The sequence below is a fragment of the Opisthocomus hoazin genome, chromosome 21 (assembly GCF_030867145.1).
Source record: "Opisthocomus hoazin isolate bOpiHoa1 chromosome 21, bOpiHoa1.hap1, whole genome shotgun sequence".
Lineage (NCBI taxonomy): Eukaryota > Metazoa > Chordata > Aves > Opisthocomiformes > Opisthocomidae > Opisthocomus > Opisthocomus hoazin.
The window spans coordinates 4,877,330-4,900,524 of NC_134434.1; the positions used below are offsets into that span (position 1 = coordinate 4,877,330).

Consider the following 23,195-nt stretch of genomic DNA (forward strand, 5'->3'; position numbering starts at 1 on the left):
CAGTGAAGCAGTGAGAGTCAGCTGTGGGCCCCCACCTCATGCCACCTGCAAACGTGCCACAGTGAGTTGTCTTTTCAGTTGTGACCCAACCTCTTCCCACGCTGATCAGTTCTTGCTCCCATTAGTTGGAGTGTCCTATTTTTCACTCAGGTCATGCCAAACTGGAATGAACTGAGGGTATTTCTGGTACTCTGTGGGTACATAGTATTAACTGTTTTACAAGATGAACCCCTGCCCGGGACACTTACAGAACAGCATGAGCTCAAGGATGTTTGCTCCAGTCTGAATAGTTTGAGGCACTTAAGCCTCAGACCTGAACGTTCATATTACTTCCCTCACTCCTCCATTCACAGTAGCTTTTTCTATCCATCTCACTAACTGCAAAAGTATCATGATCTGTGTTGTGTGTTCTGCACGCTCTTGATCTCAACAGCACCTTGTGACAGTGAGATCCACAGGCTAATACTCACACTGAGTCAAAAAGCATTTCTTGCGCTCTGTTCTGAATTCAGCATTTTTAATTCAATGCCTTTCAGTTGCCATACAGAGAGGATGCATAGTACTCACTAAACTACCTTCTCTGTCTCAAATGTACTTTACAAACTTTTATCTCCATCTCCCTCCAAGCACAGACATTTTGCCAGGCACTTTTAAAGTCGTTATTCATATTACACCTCCTAATACGAACCTCAGATGATTATTCTCATCACCTATATTTGAACTGGCTCTATTTTTAGTTTCTTGGTTTAAAACGGATATGAGGACACGTCTTTTATAGACTGTACATTCTTGGTATCTGAGCATATCTTAAATTAAGAACAGTAACATATACTTTGGAATAAAACTTGTGTTACCTTTTAAACAATTGAGGCAGGATGATGACATAAAAAGAATAAGATAGCTAAAAGTATAGTATCTTAATGAAATTTTGAAGGGCTACGTTTCCAAAGAGAAATCTTTGAGCTGTGTGCACAGATATGGCCCCACATAAAGAGCAAGTCTGTTCAGAAATATGATTGTGTAGGATGAGGATTTTTACTCAGCAGATCTGCATCTCGCTGTCTGCACTAACATTTTTCTTATCATAGCTGGGAAGGCAAGCCCCCGAGCTCAAGCTGTCTCATGCATTGATCACAGAATTTAAACAAACTCCCACCAGCAAAATCCGGTTCGACTCCTAGAGTCAGGGATCAGTTTTCAGCCTGAGCAGTAAACTGCTTTTTGTTCACATTATAAGCACATTTCTTCCAGGAACATCAGCTACATTGAAAAAAAAAAAAAAAAAAAAAAAAGGTGTAACATGTACTTAATTCATTCCTTGTTCAGAGGGGAAAATGCACATCGGGTAAGCAAATCCACCATTTTCTCAAGGGGCAGGTGTACAACAGCAGTATGCTATCGTCTGCATTGGCATAAGTTTATTTTCTGCAGCAGATCCAAGCCAGTGCCATTGAAATCAATTAAAAAATACCAGTCATTGGCAGAAAGTGGGCTTGGAATCAGCTCTTTAGTTGAGGAACTAGGCTGTCATCCAGAAACTGTATGTCAGCTATATGAATTAATGGCAAAAACCCAGTTTCTCTGTTCATTCATTTGATTCTAGGACTATCCAAGAGTCAGAAAAATTGTCAAGAAGAGATCTGTTCCTGCTCGAAGGCTTCCTGCTCCCTGCATCTTCTTGCTAAGGCCATTGTCTCCTTGTTTGCCTCCAGCTGAAATGCTGCTCTCTCTTCTGCAGCCACTAATTCAGAAGGAGAGTGAGCGAAAAAGAGGTGATTCTTGCTTTTCACCTGTCAGACAAAAAAACACAGGTTCTGTATAACCACTAGTCTCAGAAACTGCCGCAGACCTGGGTTCTGGCAGCTTTACTCCATGAGAGCACCACCAGCAGCCTCAAGGCACTGCATGGAAATGATGCCCTCATCCAGGAAAACCTTTGGAGAAATCATCATGACTGCCTTTATATAAGGAAATAAGGGCATACTGCTATGATAAGTGATCGTGGGCATCTGTTATCAGGAGTGTGATGGCCACTGCATGAGTGATTTCAGGACCCCAGGGAGTTTTAAAGCCACTACCTGCAGACTGTGGATGACAGAATGGGTTTACTCCAGTTCTGAGGAGAAATGGAGATGCTATCAGAAAGGAAACAACTGTCATAGCAACAGTCAGGAGCCGAACAGTGGGAAGGGGCTCAGCCCTCTGAATGGGGTTCTTTCTGGCACAGCTGCTGGGGGACTCAGGGCAACCCCTCCTCTCCTATCCACTGTTTCTGATCAGTGCTATGAGTATATTCTTCCCAACAGATGGTAACTTTCAGGACACTTGCTGGTGCCCTGAAAGAGAGGAAGGAGGAAGAGTGCAAGGGTTGCTTTGGAAAGTTCAAGCAAGGAGAAAATGCTCCACTCATCTGTCAGTCCATAGTCCTCCCCTGCTTCCCAACATAATCTGCTCTTCTCTTAGGGTTTCTTAGAGAACCCGCTGGCCATGCCACTTCCTGAGAACCTCAAGGTAACAAATCATGTCCATCTTGAGCAAAATTACAGATGAGGGCTGCCCATGGCTTCTCCTCAAGTCCTGAGAGGACTGTGGCACTTTGACTCAATGGCCTACCCACTGCTGTGGCAGCCGAAGCAGCTCCTGCCACAGGGGACTGTAAATTCATTTCAGCCTCAAAGCACTAACGAAGGACAGTGTGGTACAGTTGCTCCCCTTATCTCCTCCCTGCTCCTTGGAAACCCTGCACTTTTTGCTCATGGAGAACAGCAGCAAATTTTGCACTGCACAGGCTTCCCTCAGCCATCCACATTGCATCCTGGCACCCAGTGAAGAGCAGAAGCAGGGCAACGGTCACCCTGGTCCTGCTGGTGACCTCAGCCTGCGGCATCAGGATCGATAAAACGCACAATCCACTGAGTAGAGAAGGATTTTGGTGCCTGGCTGAAAGTACAAGCCTGACTTTAAGCCAGAGAGGGTAGGAATCATCTGGCTTCACTACAGACCTCCAAAGTGTCCTTGCAGCCCCATGAATGGAAGATTAATGGCTCACTGACAAATGTCACCAGCATTAGTCACTATGAGACAATCTAAACGGAAGGATTTGCCCTGTCCTGGAAGAGTAAAGCAGCCCTGTTTGGATGCAACTGCAGCTGATAGGACAAGAAAAGGATGAAAACATCTACAACTGCTGTTTCTGACCCAGCAGAGCAACGTGCTAGCAGCAGCAGGCCTTACACAACAACAGATTACAGCTCAGATTTTGTTATTTCAGCTAAGACTAGATTAAGGGCCCAACACACTAAAAGTTTAAGATTTTGTGCTTAGGCAAAGATAATTTTATTATCTTTCTGACTGCAGAACAACTGCCGTGGGAAATTCAGCTGATTTACTGTGCACCTCCTGGAGCATGGACAGCAGACCCGCAGCAAAGTCATGGCAGTATTAAAAACACCTGACTTTGGAATAATATGAAGAACTCCTCCAGATGAGGAACAGAACGGGAACTAAATGACCAGAGAACCACGGCTCTGTAAAAGTAGGTCTGGGACAACAAAGTGATGTTGTAAACTGTGAAATTTAACATTCTTGCTTCAACAGATATTCAGCTGCTGCACACCTGGAAATCCAAGAAAGAATAAGACATCTGGGTCGTGTGTCCCTCTGGTTTGTCCCCATCTAGGAATCACAGTTCTCATCTTCAACCTGTGGCCATTAGACACTACCAAACTACTCACAGCCAGGGGCCCGCATGCTGTCAAGAGATGGAGATCAATCTGCTTCAAAGAGTAGAAAACATCAATCAGTAAGTTCAAGTCTGTCTCCCAAGGACTGTCTGCAATTACTTTTGAGCATTTGTTGTATAAACCCCCTACAATTGTCCACAGTTTTATACCGACTATTAAAGGATAAACTGAAACTCCTAAGACCAAACAATTTCCCTATGAATGAGTATCATATCTAGAAAGTAAATCTGGAAAGCAAACCTGGGGCCTGTGTCTCCAAAGACACTTCTCTGATGATGAGGCAATGCTCCTCCCAAGGAACTTTAGAAGATAAACTGTATATAACACACTGGTTTTGCAATAGCAGTAGATTTTTGGGTGTGCCCAAGCTCTTCATCTGCAGAACTCTGACCACAGGAGTCGGTTGTTCTGGTGAGATCACTGATGCTTCAGAATTACAGATACCTCTGCAAAGTCCCCTAACTGCACCCAGGAATCTCCAACTTTTTCACAATATTTGATTTTTTTTGTTTAGAATCTGAAAACACAATTCAGACTGACTGTTGACCTGCTAAAGAAACAGTATGCCAACTCTAAGGGTGATTCTTAATTTCATTTAAAATTGCTGCTTGGGGAGGTAACTAGCCTGAGATGTTCAGTGACACTGTAGCAGGAAATTATAAGTTTTTTTATACCTCAGTTCCTGATAATAAATATAGAAAAAGACACTCTTTAAAGAGAAGTTTGTGGCATGCAGCTGAAGCTCCTGGTTTCATAGATAGATGGGCTGTAACTGCCAGCTTTTCACCAGCCTTCAGCTCAGTTTTCAAAGGTATCTGCCAAAACATCATGGAGGGTTGACAGACTCTCTGTGAAAGGTCATCTGATAATAGGCAGGGCTTTTTTCTTCTCTTCTCAGCTATTGTAATTTATTTTGATATACTGGTAACACATAGCAGAAAGAAGAGAAATTAATTCTGGAAACTAGATTATTGAACACCATCCATGGAAACTCAGCAGAGTGCTGTTCGCAATGGAGTTTGTAGGACAAGGAACTGGGCAGCAAAATAACTCACTGACCACAGATGGAGAACAAGTTGAGTGATAACTTCCATGATCTACATTGACAAGGAAACATAAGATCCTCAGCAGTGGCAGTGATGAAGGCTAGTTCCAAACTCCTGGGCATGCCTGGGTCTGTAAAGGGGACCACATGCTGAAGTCAAAAGCTAGAGACACCCCATGACTTTTTGCAAAGTGCCAGGTGCAAGTTTAGCTCCAATACTGCATGTTTCAGTACTAGTTGCCAAAACACGTTGCTAATCCCAGCCTAAATGTGCACACGCAGGAAGGCACAGGGTGGTCTTTCCCTAGCTCAGACACAAGAATCTGGGTTCAGCTGTTCCTCAGTGAGAAAGAAGAGGCAACCCAACCTGGCTGGCATCCGCTCTTCCCACCTCCGTCCTCTCTGTGTCCTCCAGGAAGCATGTTTGATCAGGTCAAGTTAAAAACGCCATCGGCTGCCTGAGGTGGTAACCAATACGATCTCCGACTGACAACAAGCGTCTCTTCACATGCACCAGGGAGGCTGCCCGCAGGGGAAGCTTGCTTTCTTGCTGCAGGACACAGTCTCCATTTGATAGCTGGCCATGGAGATACTGTGGGCTTCTTGCCACAGGAATCTCCTGGCTTAGCAGTGATATATGTGCTCCGCGGCCTGCTTATAGTCATTTTTCTGCTGTTTCCTTAATAAGCTTGAGGAAAGCTCTCAGATTAGCTGCCAATCCTCCTTCTGCTCATTGCTCATAGTGTGGGGAACACTAGCTCTGAAAGCCATGTTCCAAAACAGTCTCTCCGGGTTGTGCTTTCAGCCAGGTTTGTGGCCATTTTGTCTGCAGACAGAAAGGCATGAACCCATCGCCTTAGTTATTCCAACGGACTTTGCAGAAGGTGACCCTGGGACTGATGTGGTTTTGCTCATGTTCACCCCATTCCTTGCCTACAGCAGTGGCACGCTGCACAACTGCTCCAGGCATCAGTATGGTTTCCACGACCTCCTGCTCTCCTCCCACCCAGCTATTCACAGGGCTATAAAAAAAAAAAGCTGTCCGAACTCTGCTGAGAAATGAACGGTTGCGTCTGAAGTCGATTAAATAATTCAGAGAGGATTGAAATGCCCTATTGCGTAATGGAATCTTTCTGCAAAGCCGTGAAGCAGTTTCCTCATCCCAATGATCTTATGTTCAAGTCAATACAATTAAGTGTCAGAATATGCAATAGCTGAAATTAATCTGGAATCAGAATGCAAGTGATCTTTAGCACACACACTGCAAGACACCATCAAAATCATTAGATATTATCCAGGATGAACATAAAATGATTCATTGGGATGCAGCGGGCTCTGCCTTGACATCTCTCCATTGATGTGAAACGTCTAACAAGTGTTTAATGAGAAAAAAGACTCAACACACCTAACCCTCATTTTTTGCATAATCTATTCATGGCATGTTACAGATACAGGTATGAAAAAAATGACCCTTAAACTTCTCTCTGTCCCTGTATTAATGAGTCTACTGCAAGCAGTGATTACTAATTATGGGGGGGAAGCAGTAAATCCCATCTTGGAGATGATTCACTGCATGTTTTGTAGCTGCATTGGGCCGATGCTGGTTGCGACAGATGTAATCCAAGACCCCAAAATAACAAATTAAGGGTATGAACCAGCACTTTGGGAAAGAAACTGGAACACCAGGCTGCCAGCCAAGTGACAGGGAACCAGCCGTGACAGCAGGGAACCAGGGCAGTGCTGGAGAGAGTAATCAGAATCCTCAAACTGCTAATGATTGTTAAATTAATATATCTTTTTCCTCCCATTCATCTCTGAATCACATTTACATGCCAAAGGACCAGTAAAACTGCCGGTTCCTGAGCTGATGCTTGTAAAATGAGCTCGGTTCAGGTCTCCAAAAGAACTAGTGGTGTGCATAAAAGGGGAGCGCGTACAATGTGTGCACAAGAGGAGCAAGTGGTGTCAGCCAGTATGAATACCTGCTCCCATTTTACCACACTGTATCACGTTTAGTCTGTATGCAGAGCTTGCAGCATGCTGAATATTATAAATCCACTGAGGTGTCTGCATGAAGATTAGTTTGCATACAGATCTGTCATTTATAAAATACAGAGCCTGTCACAGATATTCTTCAGCTGGCAGAAAAACCAATGAAAGTAGGAACGATGTGCAGTACGGATGGGTAGATCAAGATGTTTCAGGAAGGATCCTCATATTGACACGGGATGTCCCACAGCCCGATCATCATCGACAAGCTTTTCCCCAAGTCGCACAAACATGAACTTGGCAATGCTGTCTTGGGCAAACATAGACTTAGTCATGAGTCGTTTACTCTGTGCTTCCTCTCTCCGTACAGAGGGAAGGCATCACCTTCCAGTGGGAGCAGCAGAGATATGGTGCTGGGAAAGCTCTGGAGCTCCCAGGGGAGAAAAAGATGAGAAAGTGGAGCTGCCACCCACCTCAGTTGGCTGAGAGACTGAAGCAGCTCAGGGAGATACTGGTTGCTAAGTACGCTCTAGAGCTGCATTTGTCCTCTCTCATGTTTGCCTTTGTAGGACGTTCTCGTATAAACAAACACAAATGTTAAACTGTCAGATAAAGCAAGCTGTTGCTTTACTCTTGAAACTTGTCTTGCAATAAGCCTGAGTGACCCTATTGACATCAGGCCCTCCAGCTCCCAGTAGTGGCCCACAGGGTGACGGTGAGAGCACGGTCCATTCCCCGGAGTGGTCTGAATCTCCAGGAGAATGCAGGACACTATCCAACGAGGGGAAGGTCTGGCCATGGACGGGCAGCACAAGGTGCCAGGTCAGTGATGAGGGAGGCCCCTCAGCTTGTCAGAGCCCACCGACAAACAAGCAAGTGGAGCCAGGAGACTCAGCTGCTACCTCAAGCCTGCCAGCTCTCCCTCCCATCCTGACCACTGCCTTGTCCCCTCTCACTCTCACAAACCGCTGCAGTTTCCAAAACTGGAACTCATATGCTAGCCATCTTCCCTTGCTCTGGCACCATGGGATGTATGGTCTGCCTGTCCTCAGAACAACTTATGCACATGCCTGGGAGAGAAAGGTGACTATTTTCTAAGGTGCGACTAGATCAAGAACAATTTGCTCCTTTTGAATATGCACAAAAAAAGCTGATTTGAGGGAGATATTGTCAACTGTGAAAAAGCAAGAAGTCAGCAACAGCGGATCTCCCTTCCTCCTCTGCCTGCATGTTGACGCTGTGCATCATTTCAGGTACCAGGGAGTGGTATAGTTACCAGGAGATGTCAAAGGGTGAAGTTATATCTGAGGAGTATGATGTCTAGTCGGGTGCAAGGTCCTGCTGAAGGACATATCCCGTGTTCCCACACACCAGGCACATGTGCTCAACCAAAACCACCTCAGGCTGGATAGCTATACCTCACATCAAGGGCTGTATCATCAAAAGAGTGCCCTGAGCCACTTTACAGATGCATGACATACAATGATGCTGCAGAACAGTGAGAACAAAGGCCCAGGCAGGCAAATCCCATGTTCAGGCTGTAAATCTTGCCATATCTGCACCAAATATCACAAGATAAAAGGTGACTGTGGGTAGCTTTTATTGCTCAAGCACCAGGCTGGCTTCCTACACCAACACTGTTTCCACATTGCCCACACTGCAGGACGCTGGTGCAGCTCCAAAGAGATGCCAGCAGCAACACAGCCAGGCTTCAACAGCCAGACTTGGAGACATGGTTCATTTTCTTTTTCCTGCCAGTGGCACTGCTGGAAAACATCATAGGTGCAAATCTTAGTGGGATCCTTGAAGAAAAGAGACCCCTGCAGATGCCCTAACTCAGGGCATATCTCCCAGTAACTCCAGGAACAGTAAAGATTTGCAGCCTTGAATCAAAAGTGAGAGGTTTCATTTCTGAAAGTGTTACTGGGCAGGCTGTGACGACACGTGACTGTTCCTGAGTTTTCCACACGTACTTTTCAAGTGGCAGCCTTAACTCTGCACCTTCTCAAGGTTCTGGCATAAACTTATAAGGAACCAGCGGATCTTACAAAAAGTCCTGGTTTTCCCTACAAGACGACCCTGCAGGAGAGGAGTCTAAAATCCCATATTCCTCCTGCCTTACTGTTCCCTGACCCCTAGCACTCAGCTCAACTGGGAAAATATGCTTTTCCAGCAAAAAACTCACTATTTTTAATACTGTTGCAGAGTTACCAGGCAGACAAAGCAGTTGTTCAGTGATGAAGTGAGCTTATCACCTGCTCTACAGAATTTCTACTGCTGTCACAGACCAATGAAACATGGAGCCCAATTCCATTCAGGAACTATTTTCAATGTCTGAGGCTTGTAGCAAAAAAATAAAATAAAAATCACATTTTTACCCGAAAACTCAACAATCATGACCTGGAGTAGTTAATCTGAATTTGCCACCCTTCAAGACTCGTTCACTCACCGTGGTTGAACATCCACGTGGGTGCTTGCACTGTGTTGTGTTGCAGCTGTGTAGGTTGCTACACCCGCTTGTATGACTGAGCAGAGCTCTGCAGAGCCCTGGCAGGATAGTGAGTATGGTCCACATTAGGGTAGTCTCAGCCTGGGTCATCTGAGAGTAGCAAGATGCTCGGAGAGAGAATAGGTTGAAGAAGCTTTTTTTTTAAAATTAGGATAGTGCACAGAGGAGTGCAGTAGCTCCTGTCTTCAGTGCTCCTATTTGTTTCACCGGAGCACTGAGCTCTCATAGCAACTGCCACCACAACTGGAGCAACACTAGCTACTCCTACACAAGTGCAGGTGGGATTCATGTGCCTTCCTCTGATGGCTAAAAGACCAAGCCCCCCACAGCCACCCTCTTGCTAGAGGCCGGTAAGAGGTGCCCAGAGCCCATCCAGTGAACGTTCATTTAGAGGTGCCAGTGTCTCCCAGGTGTCTCTACACAGAACTGAAGACTACTACCTCAGAACAAAATGCCTAACTTCTAGATACCTAAGGTTAGATGAGATTAGCCCTCTCGTATGTCTCACCATGGAGACTTTCTATGGCCTAAAGACTCTAGGATTCATTCCTAGATCGCCATGACAGACTGACAGTGAAGTCTTTTACCATGCTTTGAAGAACGCACTGTGTAGTGATTTTATAGACTTAAATGCCAGGCAGTGATGCATTGCCCAATGGCGTGTCACATAAGAATCATAAATCACAATCTCGCAGGAGCTGGTGGATGTCAGACATGTGAATATGCTGATTTGGTATCCATGGTAGTTTGGCACGTCTCACATCTTTGTCTTCTGCCCAAAATAGATTAGCTCTTAAATATTACTCAGCACTTGGAGTTCTGCCACAGCAGAGAAGACAGTTGAGAAAACACCAAAAATGTGTCTCCCAGTGCAAAGAAATATTGAGATAAACTTCATTGGCTTTGTTCAGTCTAAAATCAGAACCCTCTTCATGGTGGTGTAACAACAAGGCAGGGAGAGATTATTTGGCTAATGGTAGTTGAGGTGGAGATTTTAACACAGGCACTGGAACTGAAACAGGACAACATCTGAGCGTGAAGCTGCTCAGCTAAAGCTTGGGACTATAACCCTTGCTGGAGCACTCATCTCTCCTGTCTACACATACAGCTGGATTGCCAGTTCAGACTGAAGACAGGAAATCTATTGTGTAATATTTCCAGAAATAATCCAGTGATACAGGGCACAATCCTAACAATAGGGCCCCTAAATTATTTGTTACATTGAAAGTCTCTGCTTTCACAGCACAAATAGGCAATCAAATCATGTAGCAGACAAAGACAAATCTACACATTTGCACAAGCAAACAAGGCAGTTTGCCTGCAGAATGTGTGGAGATGGTAATCACTTGCCCCAGTCATGAGTGGGCGTGTGAATTTACCATTAAGAAGTTACAAGCTAACGTTACGGTACTGTTCAAATAAAATGTCAGCTTACAGATAGCTGAAAAGTAAATTCAAAGGCAAATCCATCCTTTTATGTCCATAAACAGCCAAGATACAGTTGAATTGCTTCAAGTAATAAAGGCCTTTTATTGACTTTGGAAAGCACCACCCTATCTGATGTCTGTTGGAAGAGGGGGTGTATGAACAGTCTGGGCTCGCATTGCCCATTCTCCCACCTTCGCAGGGATAGGAAATGTGTTCTGTGGGGCTTCCAGCAAAGCCAGTGGAAGAGGTGTGAAATCCACTGGCCCATTTACAGAAGAATAGAGCCCCTGAGACTTTTCAGTTAAAGAAGGAAAGCAGGTTTTATCCTTATCTGGGAAGGAACTGGGGAAAGTATATTGTACAGAAAATGGCTTGAAGATAATTCAGATGTCTGAGACAGAGGCAGGTTTTATGGCTCTGCCATGTGCTTGATGAAGGCTATCAGGACACACCGCTCCACAGATCACGCCTCCACTGGGGTACACTTGCCATCTCACCCTAAATATACTGTCAGGTCTGATGTGATATGACATGACTGTAAAACTCCTTTTGGATGGGGAGAGGAAAGGGACACCTTGTGTGAAATGTCATCCAAGTCCTTCCTTGAACCATTTCAGTTCCCAGCCCACCTGAAGGTTCATGGTGGTTTTCTCTGCTTTCCTTCCACCGGTGCAGTGCCAGGCTGGAATTGCAGGGTATTGTATTACAAGTCCCACGGGTGCTGCCTCAGCCTCAGTAAACTTTATTTAAGCACACACAGACATACACAGACAATATACATATATTTGTTTCTTCTCTGACAGTTCTACAGGACCAACACTGCTTTGGATGACACTTGTGGAGGATTTGAAAAAGTGCAGGAAATGTACGAAAAAATAAAGGTCTTTTAATAATTTGTGAGTCGTGTTCATCCACAGAAACAACACAGGTGCATTCAACCAGGCGAGCACATGGACACATCTCCACATACAGTACATCGTGTCTATATAGGCATCTCCACATACATTGTGTCTATATAAATGTACAACAGTCTCAGAAGTCAGCAGGACACAAAACCAGACGCATACTGGCACGGCACATGCTTGCACTCCCAGTGTAGCAACCCACTGCCAGTGCACCAGCGTGACTCGGTCAGGGTGTGGGTGTGAACAGAAAGATGCTCCAAACACAGTCTCACTGTACACTATAAAAACTCACCGAATATGCAACAATGTCATAAAAGGAACATTCATCTGGGGTTCTGGTGACCAGCTACTTTGAGTCAGCTTTTGTGTCACCACAACTCCTGGGATATACGGTTGCTTATCTAATATAACTACAACTGTCTCTCCACATATATTTTATATACAGTACATATACACAGAACATACACAGAGCAGTATATCTATATTTTTGTGTTTTCATGTTTGTACATTATATCACAGATTATATGAACACATAAAATATACGTTTTAGGACCTAAAAATAAATAATTTTATAAAATATTCATAATACCCCCAAAAAAAAGGCCAGAAGTCAAACAAAAGAAATCTAGACACGCCCTCTTGAAGCGTGAACTGCCTGCCCTTGGACAGCAACACACTCCTTCCCCTTCCCTTTATAAATACAGCAGCACAAAGGTGGTTTGCAACCATGCACCCAGGAAAACAAAAAGCAGTATAAATTGTTGAACTGCAAAGTCAGAGCGGAGTCTGGAGTCTGGCTGTCCGACTCGACGCTCTCCCACCATCTCCCTTGCTAGGATTTAAAAGGTTCTGCCAGGAGCACAGTATTTTACCTGCAGCAATGTTTGCTACACTAAATCTACTTACTGCAGTCCAATACTGTTATCTCATAGCACTTAGAACCCAGCTTCTGAGTTATAGCTTTTTTATTTAAAACAATCTTTTTATTTAGCAAAAAATTGTTTCCACTGTACCCTTCGTGTGTCCTCTTCCTAATGTGACAAACCCGGAGGAGATGAAATTATGGAGATCTGGCCCTCCACTTCGATAAATATCCTTTCCATAGTGACCTGCCAAGGAAAAGAAAACAAAGAAATTTTTATTCACTGTGAATGTGCATATATATAGAAACATATATGTTATACAGCCCCATTGTCACCCTCATATATGAGGATCAAGGCCCCACCACATGGTTACATCATTAATGGCAAGCAGAGAGCATAGCAGAACACAACAGCTACAGCAGCATCAAAGTATTATTGCTTTATTGGCAAAGATTTACAAAGCAGAACAACTGCATCTTTTGATAAGTGACAAGGAATGAACAGATTCTGATAGGGGAACCATGAAGGTGCCAAATCAAACACCGCAGTCTCCAGGAAATTCGGTCATCACTGGCTCGGATTCAGGTTTGCTAGGAGCAGCACCCACTAGGAACAGGTCTCACTCAAACCTTCAAGACTAAGGAGCTAAAGGAAATCAGAAGAGGTGTGGCTTTGATTCTTCCCAATTCCAACCAGACTCCTGACAGTGTTCACGTCTTGTTGGTAGAGAGTTTGTCTCAGCACAAAAGCAAAGGTGCAGCTATCACTCTTGTCCAGGCTGGACCCAAGTCCCCATTAACAGTATCGTAGCAAACTTTGTCTTTTAGCTTCGATCCTTGAATGCCATCCCTGTACAGTTTCTCAAGTGCAATAGCCTTCTGCAGAATGCTTCCCAGGAGCTTTCTCAGTCCACGACAACAGAGTAGGTTCAGGAGACACCCAGCTTTTTAATATGTTAGTATATTAATAACGAAAAAGGCCTTCTGCCTCCCTGTTACCGTGCAAAGCTCTGAAATGAGGACATAGATAATTTTTCAGATACTCTTTATCATCTCCTCCCTTTTTCATGTTGTTAATTTTTCTGTTCCTTTTATTTTAGAAAGAGGCAAAGATAAAGTAGGTGTGGGGGGAGGGAAGTAAGGCAGCCTCAGGGGCCAGCAATGCAGCTCCCTCCCTGTTAAGCCTCCATCTTCTCCACGCCTTCCTGCACAAGCCCGCGATGCAGCGCCGTTCTTCTGAGCCATGGTGGCTGGAAGGCCAGCACGGCAGATGGTCCAGCGCACGGCACTCGAGCAGGAGAGCTGAGTCAGGACGCTATGGGGAGGCCCAAACAGGCATGAGGGATCCAGGTGGAAATGCAGCCTGGGGCCATGTTCTGGCTGGCTTACACTGCCTCTGACAGATGCTACAGCCCTTTACTGTTTTTCAAACACTAAGACCAAATGCTGTTTGTTCTCACAGAATTTCAGGCTCTCTGGAAACACTGTGAAAACTAATAAGAACAGAAACTTTGAAATCTCATCAGTTTGCAAAGTTTTCCTCTTTCATTTTCAGCCAGTCATTCTCACCCCGTTATCCCGGCAGCTACTACTGATTTTGCAGGCCGTTACTCTGTCATCACAGTCCACCTTGCATACAAGTGGGCTGAGGGTAAGCACCCTCCTCTAAGGTGTAACTGTCCCAGAAGGTCCCCCTGTTGCACCCTGCAACGGATCTGAGCAGGCTCCAAACCCCACCGCCCATTCGGGAGGACACCAGCAGCTGTCTGGCCAGGAGAGCCTGGCACAGACTTTGCCATCACATGAACATGTTGAAGAGCCTCAGAGGAGAATCACGTATGGCAAGTCGAAGATGCTGAGACTTCTGACAAAAGTTTATTCCTATCTAATGGAAAAAGCATCCCACTCGCTTCCCTCACTTGTTTTTTTCTGGTAAAGGTCAGTCAAGTGCTCCCTGTAAACTTCTCAAAACACACATAAAGTGTTTCTGCAGGTGTGGGAGTGTTAGCAACAAGCCAGTTTTCTTCTTACTGTTACAGCAGTGCAAAATGGTAGCAAAAACCTTCAAACGTGGAGGCATCCCACCTATAAATTGGCTGGGAAGAGAGTTTCCAGAAGAAAGCAAGAAGGATTTTCTTCTTCCCCAGGAAAGATCACGTGCTCTTTCTCCCTTCTTGCTACCTTGCTCTTGCAGGCTCTGGCTGCTGTGTTCCTGGAAAAGGGTGTCAGACCTTTGCCTCTGAGTCCCTCAAAGCTATTCTTGCTTCATGAGATGTTTGGTTTTATCTTGAGAAGGCTGCAGAGACAGTTTGTGGCTGCAATGCCCAATTGCCTTTCTTTCTCTCTATCACTTTTCTAAAATGTGTGTCATTTTTTCTTTCCTGTAAAGCCAATTTTTGCTCATATACCATCAATTTCTATGCTCTCAGGGCCAGGTACCTCTGGTGACTGGCGCTCTACCAGTGCCATAAATTTACTATTTTAAACAAGGATAAAAGAAACACACAAATACGTGCTATTACCTCCAGCTGAAATCAGCTGTCTTTTATATGTCCCTTTGGAGATTCTCTTTAAGACAGAGATCAAGAAGGGGGAGTATATTAAAAAAAAAAAGCAAACATTTACTGGCAGATTGAAGAACGTTCATCAGCCATTTGCTCTCTGAACCCTGCTCTGCTCCTTCTTATAGTACATAGTAGTTAAACTAAAACATTCCTGTGATAACGATCCATTAGCATTTGAGCAGGAGTTATGTTTTCCCATGAGAAACTTTAATTTTTAGACTTCAAGCAGCACGAGTTTTCCCTTTTTACAGATACATTATAGGATGCTACATTTGTTTTATACGTTTTTTTATTCCTGCTCACTTGTGATCGTTTCTCTTGGCCTTGCAGTGTAAAAACGCTGGTACCTGGCTTTTACTTCTAGAAGCGCCTTGGGGACTGCTGGTGGGCCAAGCTCAGGAGCTGTTATTCAAACAGACTGTTTCATCATCACTTCTTGACTGAGAAGTTTCACATTGGAAGTGAATGCTTCCTTGCACCTTACCAAAATCTACATGCCTGGTAGCCACAGCAGAGCTAAAGAAGCTCAAGAGTAAGTAGACTAGGCTGCAGAGCAGTGGAAGCACAGATGGGCTATGCCAGGACCAGAACACACCCCTGTTTCATTCTCCACTGGGGCTGTTTTCCTTCCAACCTCCACCTGCGTGCTCCCACCTCGCTGCTGGGAGTCCTTCCGTGGTTAGTGGAGAGGGATTTGCCCTGCCAAGAGGGGTTCAGCCATGAGCTGAGCTGAGCTGAGCTGAGCTGCTGATGGAGATGCCTGTCTCATGGGCTAAGAAGGAGCCCCTGGAACTTATTCCAGGTGTTCCATTTTAGTAGGCTGAAGCTGGGTGTTTCCCTCTGCCCTACAGTGAGACAACTAAAAATGGCCTAATTCCTTGAAAAATAAGTGTAAATGGACTGATTTTAATTTCATTTCAGACTTTTGGGATTTTTATTGCCAATCAACACCCAAACGAACAAACCCTGCCATTTCAGACAGAAAGGGACTCTCTTTGAAGCCCTACGAGGTTCCTCTGAGCCCTTCCTGGCTGCACCAGCCTGGCACGTTCCCCCTTGTGGGGCTGCCCTGTGGGGCCAGGGTGGAGGCACGGAGCTGCTGCAGAACCCCAAACACACAATAAAACAGAAATCTCTGAGCTAAATCTGCTGTGCAAATGAGGTGGGGACAGTTTGCTGGCTATCTTGTACCTGCTGTCTACAGGCGTTACTCACTTCGCTCTCCCTGCTTCCCCACGAGAGACCACACCAGAGCAAAGCTGCCTTTCGGTGTTGTATTTCCCTGGGGGAACACACAAGATGTTCCACGGGCTGCAGCCATCAGGGAGCCGAAACCCCGGACCCAGAGGCAGCACCTGAGACCTAAAAGAAGTCAGATGGAGCAAGAGCAGCAGATCAGCGTCGCGATCAAGGCGAGGCAGCACAGCCCAGCATACTCATGTCCTTGGGCTCCAGACTGCACTTTCCCTCTTTTACAGCTCCCGCTTTGGGTGGAATTAGTCTCTGTCTGACAGTTTTCCACACCCAGGTGTCCTACCCAGCTAGCACGCGTTGAATCTCGCTGGGGCGTGCTGGTAGCTGCGTTAAGATCGCAGCCATCGCCATCACTCGACCGGCCGCAGAGCAGGCCAGCCGCGCGGCTGCGTCCCCTCCATGTGCCTCGGCGTCCCGGTTTGTAAAGGGAGCTACTCTGCCTGCGAAGCACGGGGCGGTCTCTGAATGAAAAGCGCTGTACAGAAGCCAGATTTGATTACGAAGGAGTCTCACAACACGGCACTACTTCCAAAGCAAAGCAACCACCCACCTACCTGATCTGATGGCATGGAACACGCTATCTTTTAATAAAGTATTTCTCTAGAGATTTTGCATCTCTAAGGTCTATTTCTCACAGTTAGAATAAAATTTAAAATGCTGCTTCAGAGCACCACGTCTGACTCCCTGGCAGAGGCTTTTCCTGCTCTCTCACTCCCTGTTCTCACTTACACTCATATCTGTGTGCTCTAACGCATGTAAACCCTCAGACACACACAGGCTCGCAGGCTTTTTCATTAAAAGCAATGAGCAGGACTCCAGCAAGGCTGTGTGCTACTAAAGCAAATGAAGACTAACACCTACACAACTTAAAATTTCCAAATGAAATTGAAACAAGGCGAAACGTGACTTTTTTTTTTCCTTTCCTTTGGTTATAAGGCACAGCAGAGGCAAGGAGCAGATGATTGTTTTTGCCTGCCACACAACAAAGGCATATTCTTTAGGGCATACAGCTCAAAGAGGGAACATTTCATTACAATGGCATCCTGCATAACACACATATGGAACAAACTCAGTCACAAACAGCAATTACAACCCCAGCTCTGATTTAACAGAATTATTAGAGCTGAACTAAAATGCTGCTATCCGCCTCTCGGAAATGTTATTACTGAGTACAGCTTACATCACCCTGAGCAGGGCAGACAGGGACTGTTGTGGACAGCCTTTTGCATGATCCACTCCGGAATTCTGACCTCCTCCTTGTCACGAATTTCCTTGGAAAAAAACCTACACCCAGAGAGGATTCCTCACATCCAAACTCCTCAGCACAAACATTACTCTCAGACAGATCTCAGTGGAAAAAAACCCCTTTGGGTAGGGGGGAACCCCACTGCCTACCTGTCTCTGATGCTGCTCATTGATTCTTTTGGAGCTATTTTACATATATCAACAGACCAAGACAAAGGGTATGAGGTGCCAAAACGGCTCTAAGGTGTTTGCTGAGCACACGGCAGTCTGCTCTGCATCACTTTGTCCATCCTGTCACTCAGATCCAACCTTCTCTGAATGCACGGGGAGGCACAGCTCCAGACCCCAAAAGAGGAATTCTTGGGGCCAGAGCAGCACGAGGCAGCCAGCAAGCACACAAACCATCTCGATTTGAGGAAAGTCTATCGCAGAAATTGGTGGGTATTAGACATGGCTGGGGGCTACACCACTGAGGGAAGTGTTTGTAGGCAGGTCAGGCATTTTAGTGGATCACCACAGCATGGGGTGCAGATTAACAGAGATTAGCACGATAAGAAAGGGCACTCAAGGGATGCCACTGAAACATTACCATTTTCTTTCTTAAAAAACCCCAAGCAAATGAAAGCCAGCTGGCACCTCTCAGGCTTGTCATTATAAAGGCACATCAAGGGCCATGGCAGTGTGGTTTTGTGGTTTAATACCATAGTTCTGGGATCACTGTCTATCCTGAAGATGCAACTATACAAAAAAAAAAAAAAAAAAAGCAACTGGAAAGAGTTCAGTGGTACTTAAGAGTGAGCTGTCAGAATTGCACAGTCAGACATGGACAAGCTGTAGTCCAAATCAGTGCAGGGAATAATCGAGTTCTTTATGCCCTCTAGATATTCCTTAGCTTAAATCACACTGGTGGGCTAAGCAGAGCTGAGTTCCTCTCCCCTTTCCTCATAATGTGACAATCTACCCATAATTTCACCCTCTTTCAAAATAACTTCCTCTTCTTTCTATATCTCCCTTTTCCTCATGCTAAACCTTTGTCACATCCTTCCCTGCTTCACCCCTCTTGTTCTCCATCACATGTGACTGCTGGCCACAGAGACCCTGCTTAAGTCAGCCCCCAGAGGCCACAGCCTGGGCTAAACGGATTAAGGGAATGGCCTTGTCCATCTCCTTGCCTGGCTAACTGTCCAAGGCAGAGAAGGAATGGTCTTCTAGGTCAAGGTCTCCATGATCCCTACAGCTCCCCAAGGCTTTTGAGACGTTTCTGAAAGAGAACGGGCACCTCGCCTGAGCAGAGCCCAGCCTTGCCCGCCACGAGCCCAGCAGCCTGTGTCACTGGGGCCGGCTTGCCCAGCTGGTGAGGGCTCCAGCAAGCACGTGACTCTCGCACATCTGACTGCCCAGTGCATCAAGAAACACGGTAAAAACTCAGGCCAGGATCACTCCCAAGCCAAGGGGGAACTCTGGGTTCAAAACAGAAGCAGAGGATTGTTCCAACTTGCAAATTAGGAGATCCTTATTCTTCCTTTTGATTTATTTCAGTGTGACTTCTGCCTTATCAGCTTTCAGAGTGCACTTACACCACATCTTCCAGCCCCCTTTACAACCAGGAAGGGTAAAAGCTTACTATTCACACCCGAATACGGGACCTCCCAAGTAAAATTATAGGCCAGGACCTGGGCTTTATGGAAAATGACACGTACTGGAAGACTTCCCGCAACATTGCAAGAATGGGGAACAATTTCCTGGCATGGGTTTTGTGTCAGTCCAGACTATCAACGCTGCCAGAAATTTGCCCACTTACTGCACAGCAGACCAAGCCAAATCCAGTGCCGTGAGCTGCATGAGTCCAGGTCATACTCATGTATCTTTCTGGCCTTGGAAAAGATGGAGAAAGTGAAGCTAAAAGCTGTGCTGGCTTTCCTGGTAAGTGACCAAGGGTCATTAATTGTTTTCTCCGTTAACTACAACAATTGTCCTTGCTTTTGCAACCCCCCTGCAAGCTGTAACTAGCTGTAAGAGGCTTTAGGAAACATCACTTTCAGGTTCTGTTGACTTCAAGAAATGAAAGTAAAATACAGGACTGCAGTGCTAGAGGGTCTTGCCAGCAACATGCGTTGGGGATAACAGAAACACAATGATGAGTTCATATTCTGCAGAAATGCCGAAATAAAACCACTTTCTAAGAGACAGTATTACATTGATAGGAAAATAAAACACAGCACCTCTCCGAGGCTCCAAATGCACATGCTGGTTGGCAGAAAACCCTACTGAAGCACCTGGCTTGTGCAGGAAACAGCTCTGCTCCTGGGGTCTGCTTCTCATCAACATACAGCTGTACTGAGTTACACACGGGTGTCTTGAAGCATGCTCTAAAGCTCTACAAAGAGTGAATATTTAAGCCCCCAAAAGCCAAGAAAGGACAACCCTTTCCTCTGCAGTACAGCAGAGGGAAAAGCTCCCATGGATGTTCCCCTTTATGCAACCAGGGACGAGGGGCTCGCAGAAACAACAGGCTTCCCAGATTACTGCACTCCTCATTCCCTGCGGTGAGGCTATTCCCCTTTGCATGGAAGGAAAGAAGGAAGGAAAAGGGACCTGATTCTTTTCCCTTGAGGACATAAGGACCCTTTTCCACCATGTGTGCACTTCACAGCAACGTCATCATGTAATACACAGTGAAAGCACAAGTGAATCAAGACTGAATACCTTGATAGAAAACTCACCTGATTACGACTGGGTAGAAAGCCACTACCAAACCCATAAGCAACCAAACAGACTCAGGGCTCCCGTTCAGAGGAGTCTCAGCTACTTAAAAGCCCAGTGTGACTGAAAATCAGTTCTTCCCATCGGTACTGGGGAGAGCTGTGCTGTTGCACCTCTACGCTTGCAGTGGTGACATTACAGCTCCGGCACCGCGCAGGGCTAATATTAGATCAGACCCAAGCAGAGCAGGAGGCACGACCAGCTTCCAAAGAGGTGCTGTAGGGCAGCCATGTATCAAGGGGATCCTTGCAGCTTAGGCTGTCAAAAATTAATGACAAATCAACCCTTAATCTTTCTTCTGTGTCCTTAAGCACACCCTGCAATTGTACAGCTAGTGATACAGAAGGATCTCAACTTTTGTATGACTCAGGAGAGGGCGAAAAAGTTTCCTTCTGTTGTTTGTTTTTTTTTGTTTTTTTGTTTTTTTTTTTTACCAGGCCATGAATCAGTTCACTTATCCCTAGTAGTCACAGATCTGTGCTTACCACTTAATACCCTCTCAGGGAAATATAATACAGATTGAGGACTGTTTTATCATCCTGCTGAATTCTGTAGCAAGGAAACAATTACTGCAGGTTGAATTAAACTATTCACAGAACCACAGAACGTTAGAGGTTGGAAGGGACCTCTGTGGGTCACCCAGCCCAACCCCCTGCCCAAGCAGGGTCACCCAGAGCAGGCTGCACAGCACCGCGTCCAGATGGGTCTTGAATATCTCCAGAGAAGAAGACTCCACAACCTCCCTGGGCAGCCTGGGCCAGGGCTCCGTCACCCTCAGAGTGAAGTTCTTCCTCATGTTCAGCTGGAACTTCCTCTGCTTCAGTTTGTGAAGAAATGTTTTCTATACAGAGAATATCAGTCACGTTAAACGCTATAGGTTTTCATAGTAATGTGTATACAGCTTCATCTAGCTTAGTGGTTAGCCTGCTCACCCAGCTCTCAAAAGAAGCAGCTTTAATTTCTCTGCCTGCCAACAAGCACTTGAGGCCATGCCTCTCCCTTCCTGGCAAGCACCTAAACACCAGGCTATGGCTTTTCTGATCCCTGCCAGGTGGGACTTTCAGCCCATGCTTTTTCCACCTGGTATCAGTAAAGGGGTGACGACATTATACAGTGAGTGTTCTTGTTCCCAGATCCTTTCGTGCTGGCTGGTCTGTGAACCAGGGGAATTCGGTGATATCCAGAAGTATTTATTTGTACTTAAACCCAGCCCTGCCTGAGGAAGGACTGCATATCTCTCAGGCCTCGGTGCATGAATGTCTGCTGATCTGCTGGGAGATGGCTAGTCTTTGGCAATCCTCCCTGTCTCCACCTACTTAACAGCAGTAAAAAAAGAAAAATAAAAAAGAAAAGAAAAAAAAAAAAGATAAAAACCCAGCACTTCCCTGGCAGAAATCTCCAGGGAGCAGTTGCAGGAGTGTGACAGAACAGACGGTGGGAGATGCATCATCAAACCAGCCACTGTCTCCGCGGTGTTTCTTTAGCATCGTGGACCCGGTGGTAGCTGGTGTAAATGCCACGGCTCTGCTGGCTGCAGGCGTTTGCCCTTCCGTGCCTAAGTGGTGTTGCTGTTACAGCCCTATAAATATGACTTTTGCTACCACCAGTGAAAATCCCCAGGGTTTCTACTGACCCAACAGTGTGGGGTCTTGAAGCTGGTCTGGGCTCGCCTGGAGCTGAGCTGCTTTGGGCTGGTTTTAGCTGTGACAGCAGCAATGTTTGTCACCTGCTCTGGGTGGGCTCTGCTCTGGGACCAGGCTGTGGCAACAGCTGGACAAAGCCAGGTTGTCCCTGGTGACAAACTGAGGACCCAGTCAGAGAGACATGGGAAGAGTGAGCACAACACGAGAATGAGTCAGTTTGTTCTATCAATTTTAAAGGCAGAATAAATGAGTTTTTCTGTATTAATTTGAACTATGAACACTAGTACTGTTGTAACTATTTCTTGTGTTTTGATTAGAGTGTTAAAACGCCACGTAACTAAATATACTTTCAGCTCCACATGTGAGGTGAGCTCCCTTTGGCTATGTAGGATTTTGAGTGCAATGCTGTATCTATGAAGTGTGGTCATAAATCTGCTTCCCTTCTCCCAGCACTAATTCCCAGATCAGTATGGAAGAAATTCAGAAGTTTTTAACCAGAGAAATTGCCAGCTTAGATGCACATAAAGTCTTTTGGCTGACACATTTAGAGAAACCATCTTAATTAATTATCTCATAAATATCTTGGCTGCTTTCCCTGTAACAGTGTTAAATTTCACGGCACATGAGTTCTCCCCGGCAGCGTGGAGCAGGTAAAGGCTGGCTCCGTGAACCTCAGCCCTGCAGAACGTCCTGCTGGTCGCACACCGCTGCGCTTCCCCGCTTGCTTGCACTTCGCTGTACATAGGCAACGCAGCAGAGGGGCAAAGCGTGCTTGCTTCCTTAAGCGCAAGCTGGATTTCTTAGTTGCTTGTCAGAGCTAAAAGCTTCACTTGCTGTGACAAGATTAATACTCCTCTTCCTCCTCTCCTTTGGAGACTGGGTGTCTCTTGCCCTGTTCCTGGTCAAAGCTATGTTGGATCGGAGTCTGTGTTGGTGCAGCACCAAGTGCTGAAGTTATACCTTTCAGCTTCTCACAATAAATTGGTATTTTTAAGAAGTCATAGCTTCAAAGAATGCATCTTGTGCTCTGCTTTTAATTGACGTGACCAACAGAGGTGGCAGAGCTGCTACAGTCAGCCCCAGGTGACCTGAGGTAACTCCAGGTAACCCAGGATACCTCAAGAGACCTGGATGCTGGACGTACTCCTGACTGAGACATTTTGCTCTGTTAAGAGAAAGCGATGAATCTCTGCTTCCTGAGGACAACTCACAGAATCACAGAATAGTAGGGGTTGGAAGGGACCT

The 23,195-nt window shown here is 45.7% G+C and overlaps 1 protein-coding gene across 1 annotated transcript in view; it reads right to left on the minus strand.

The window, feature by feature from the left end:
• SHISA6 (shisa family member 6) overlaps positions 1–23,195 on the minus strand; it is a 258,361-nt gene that overhangs the window by 185,215 nt on the left and 49,951 nt on the right. The window contains exon 3 of the mRNA XM_009936214.2: positions 12,633–12,728. Coding sequence (XP_009934516.2) covers positions 12,633–12,728 — 96 coding nt within the window. The remainder of the gene's footprint in view (positions 1–12,632; positions 12,729–23,195) is intronic.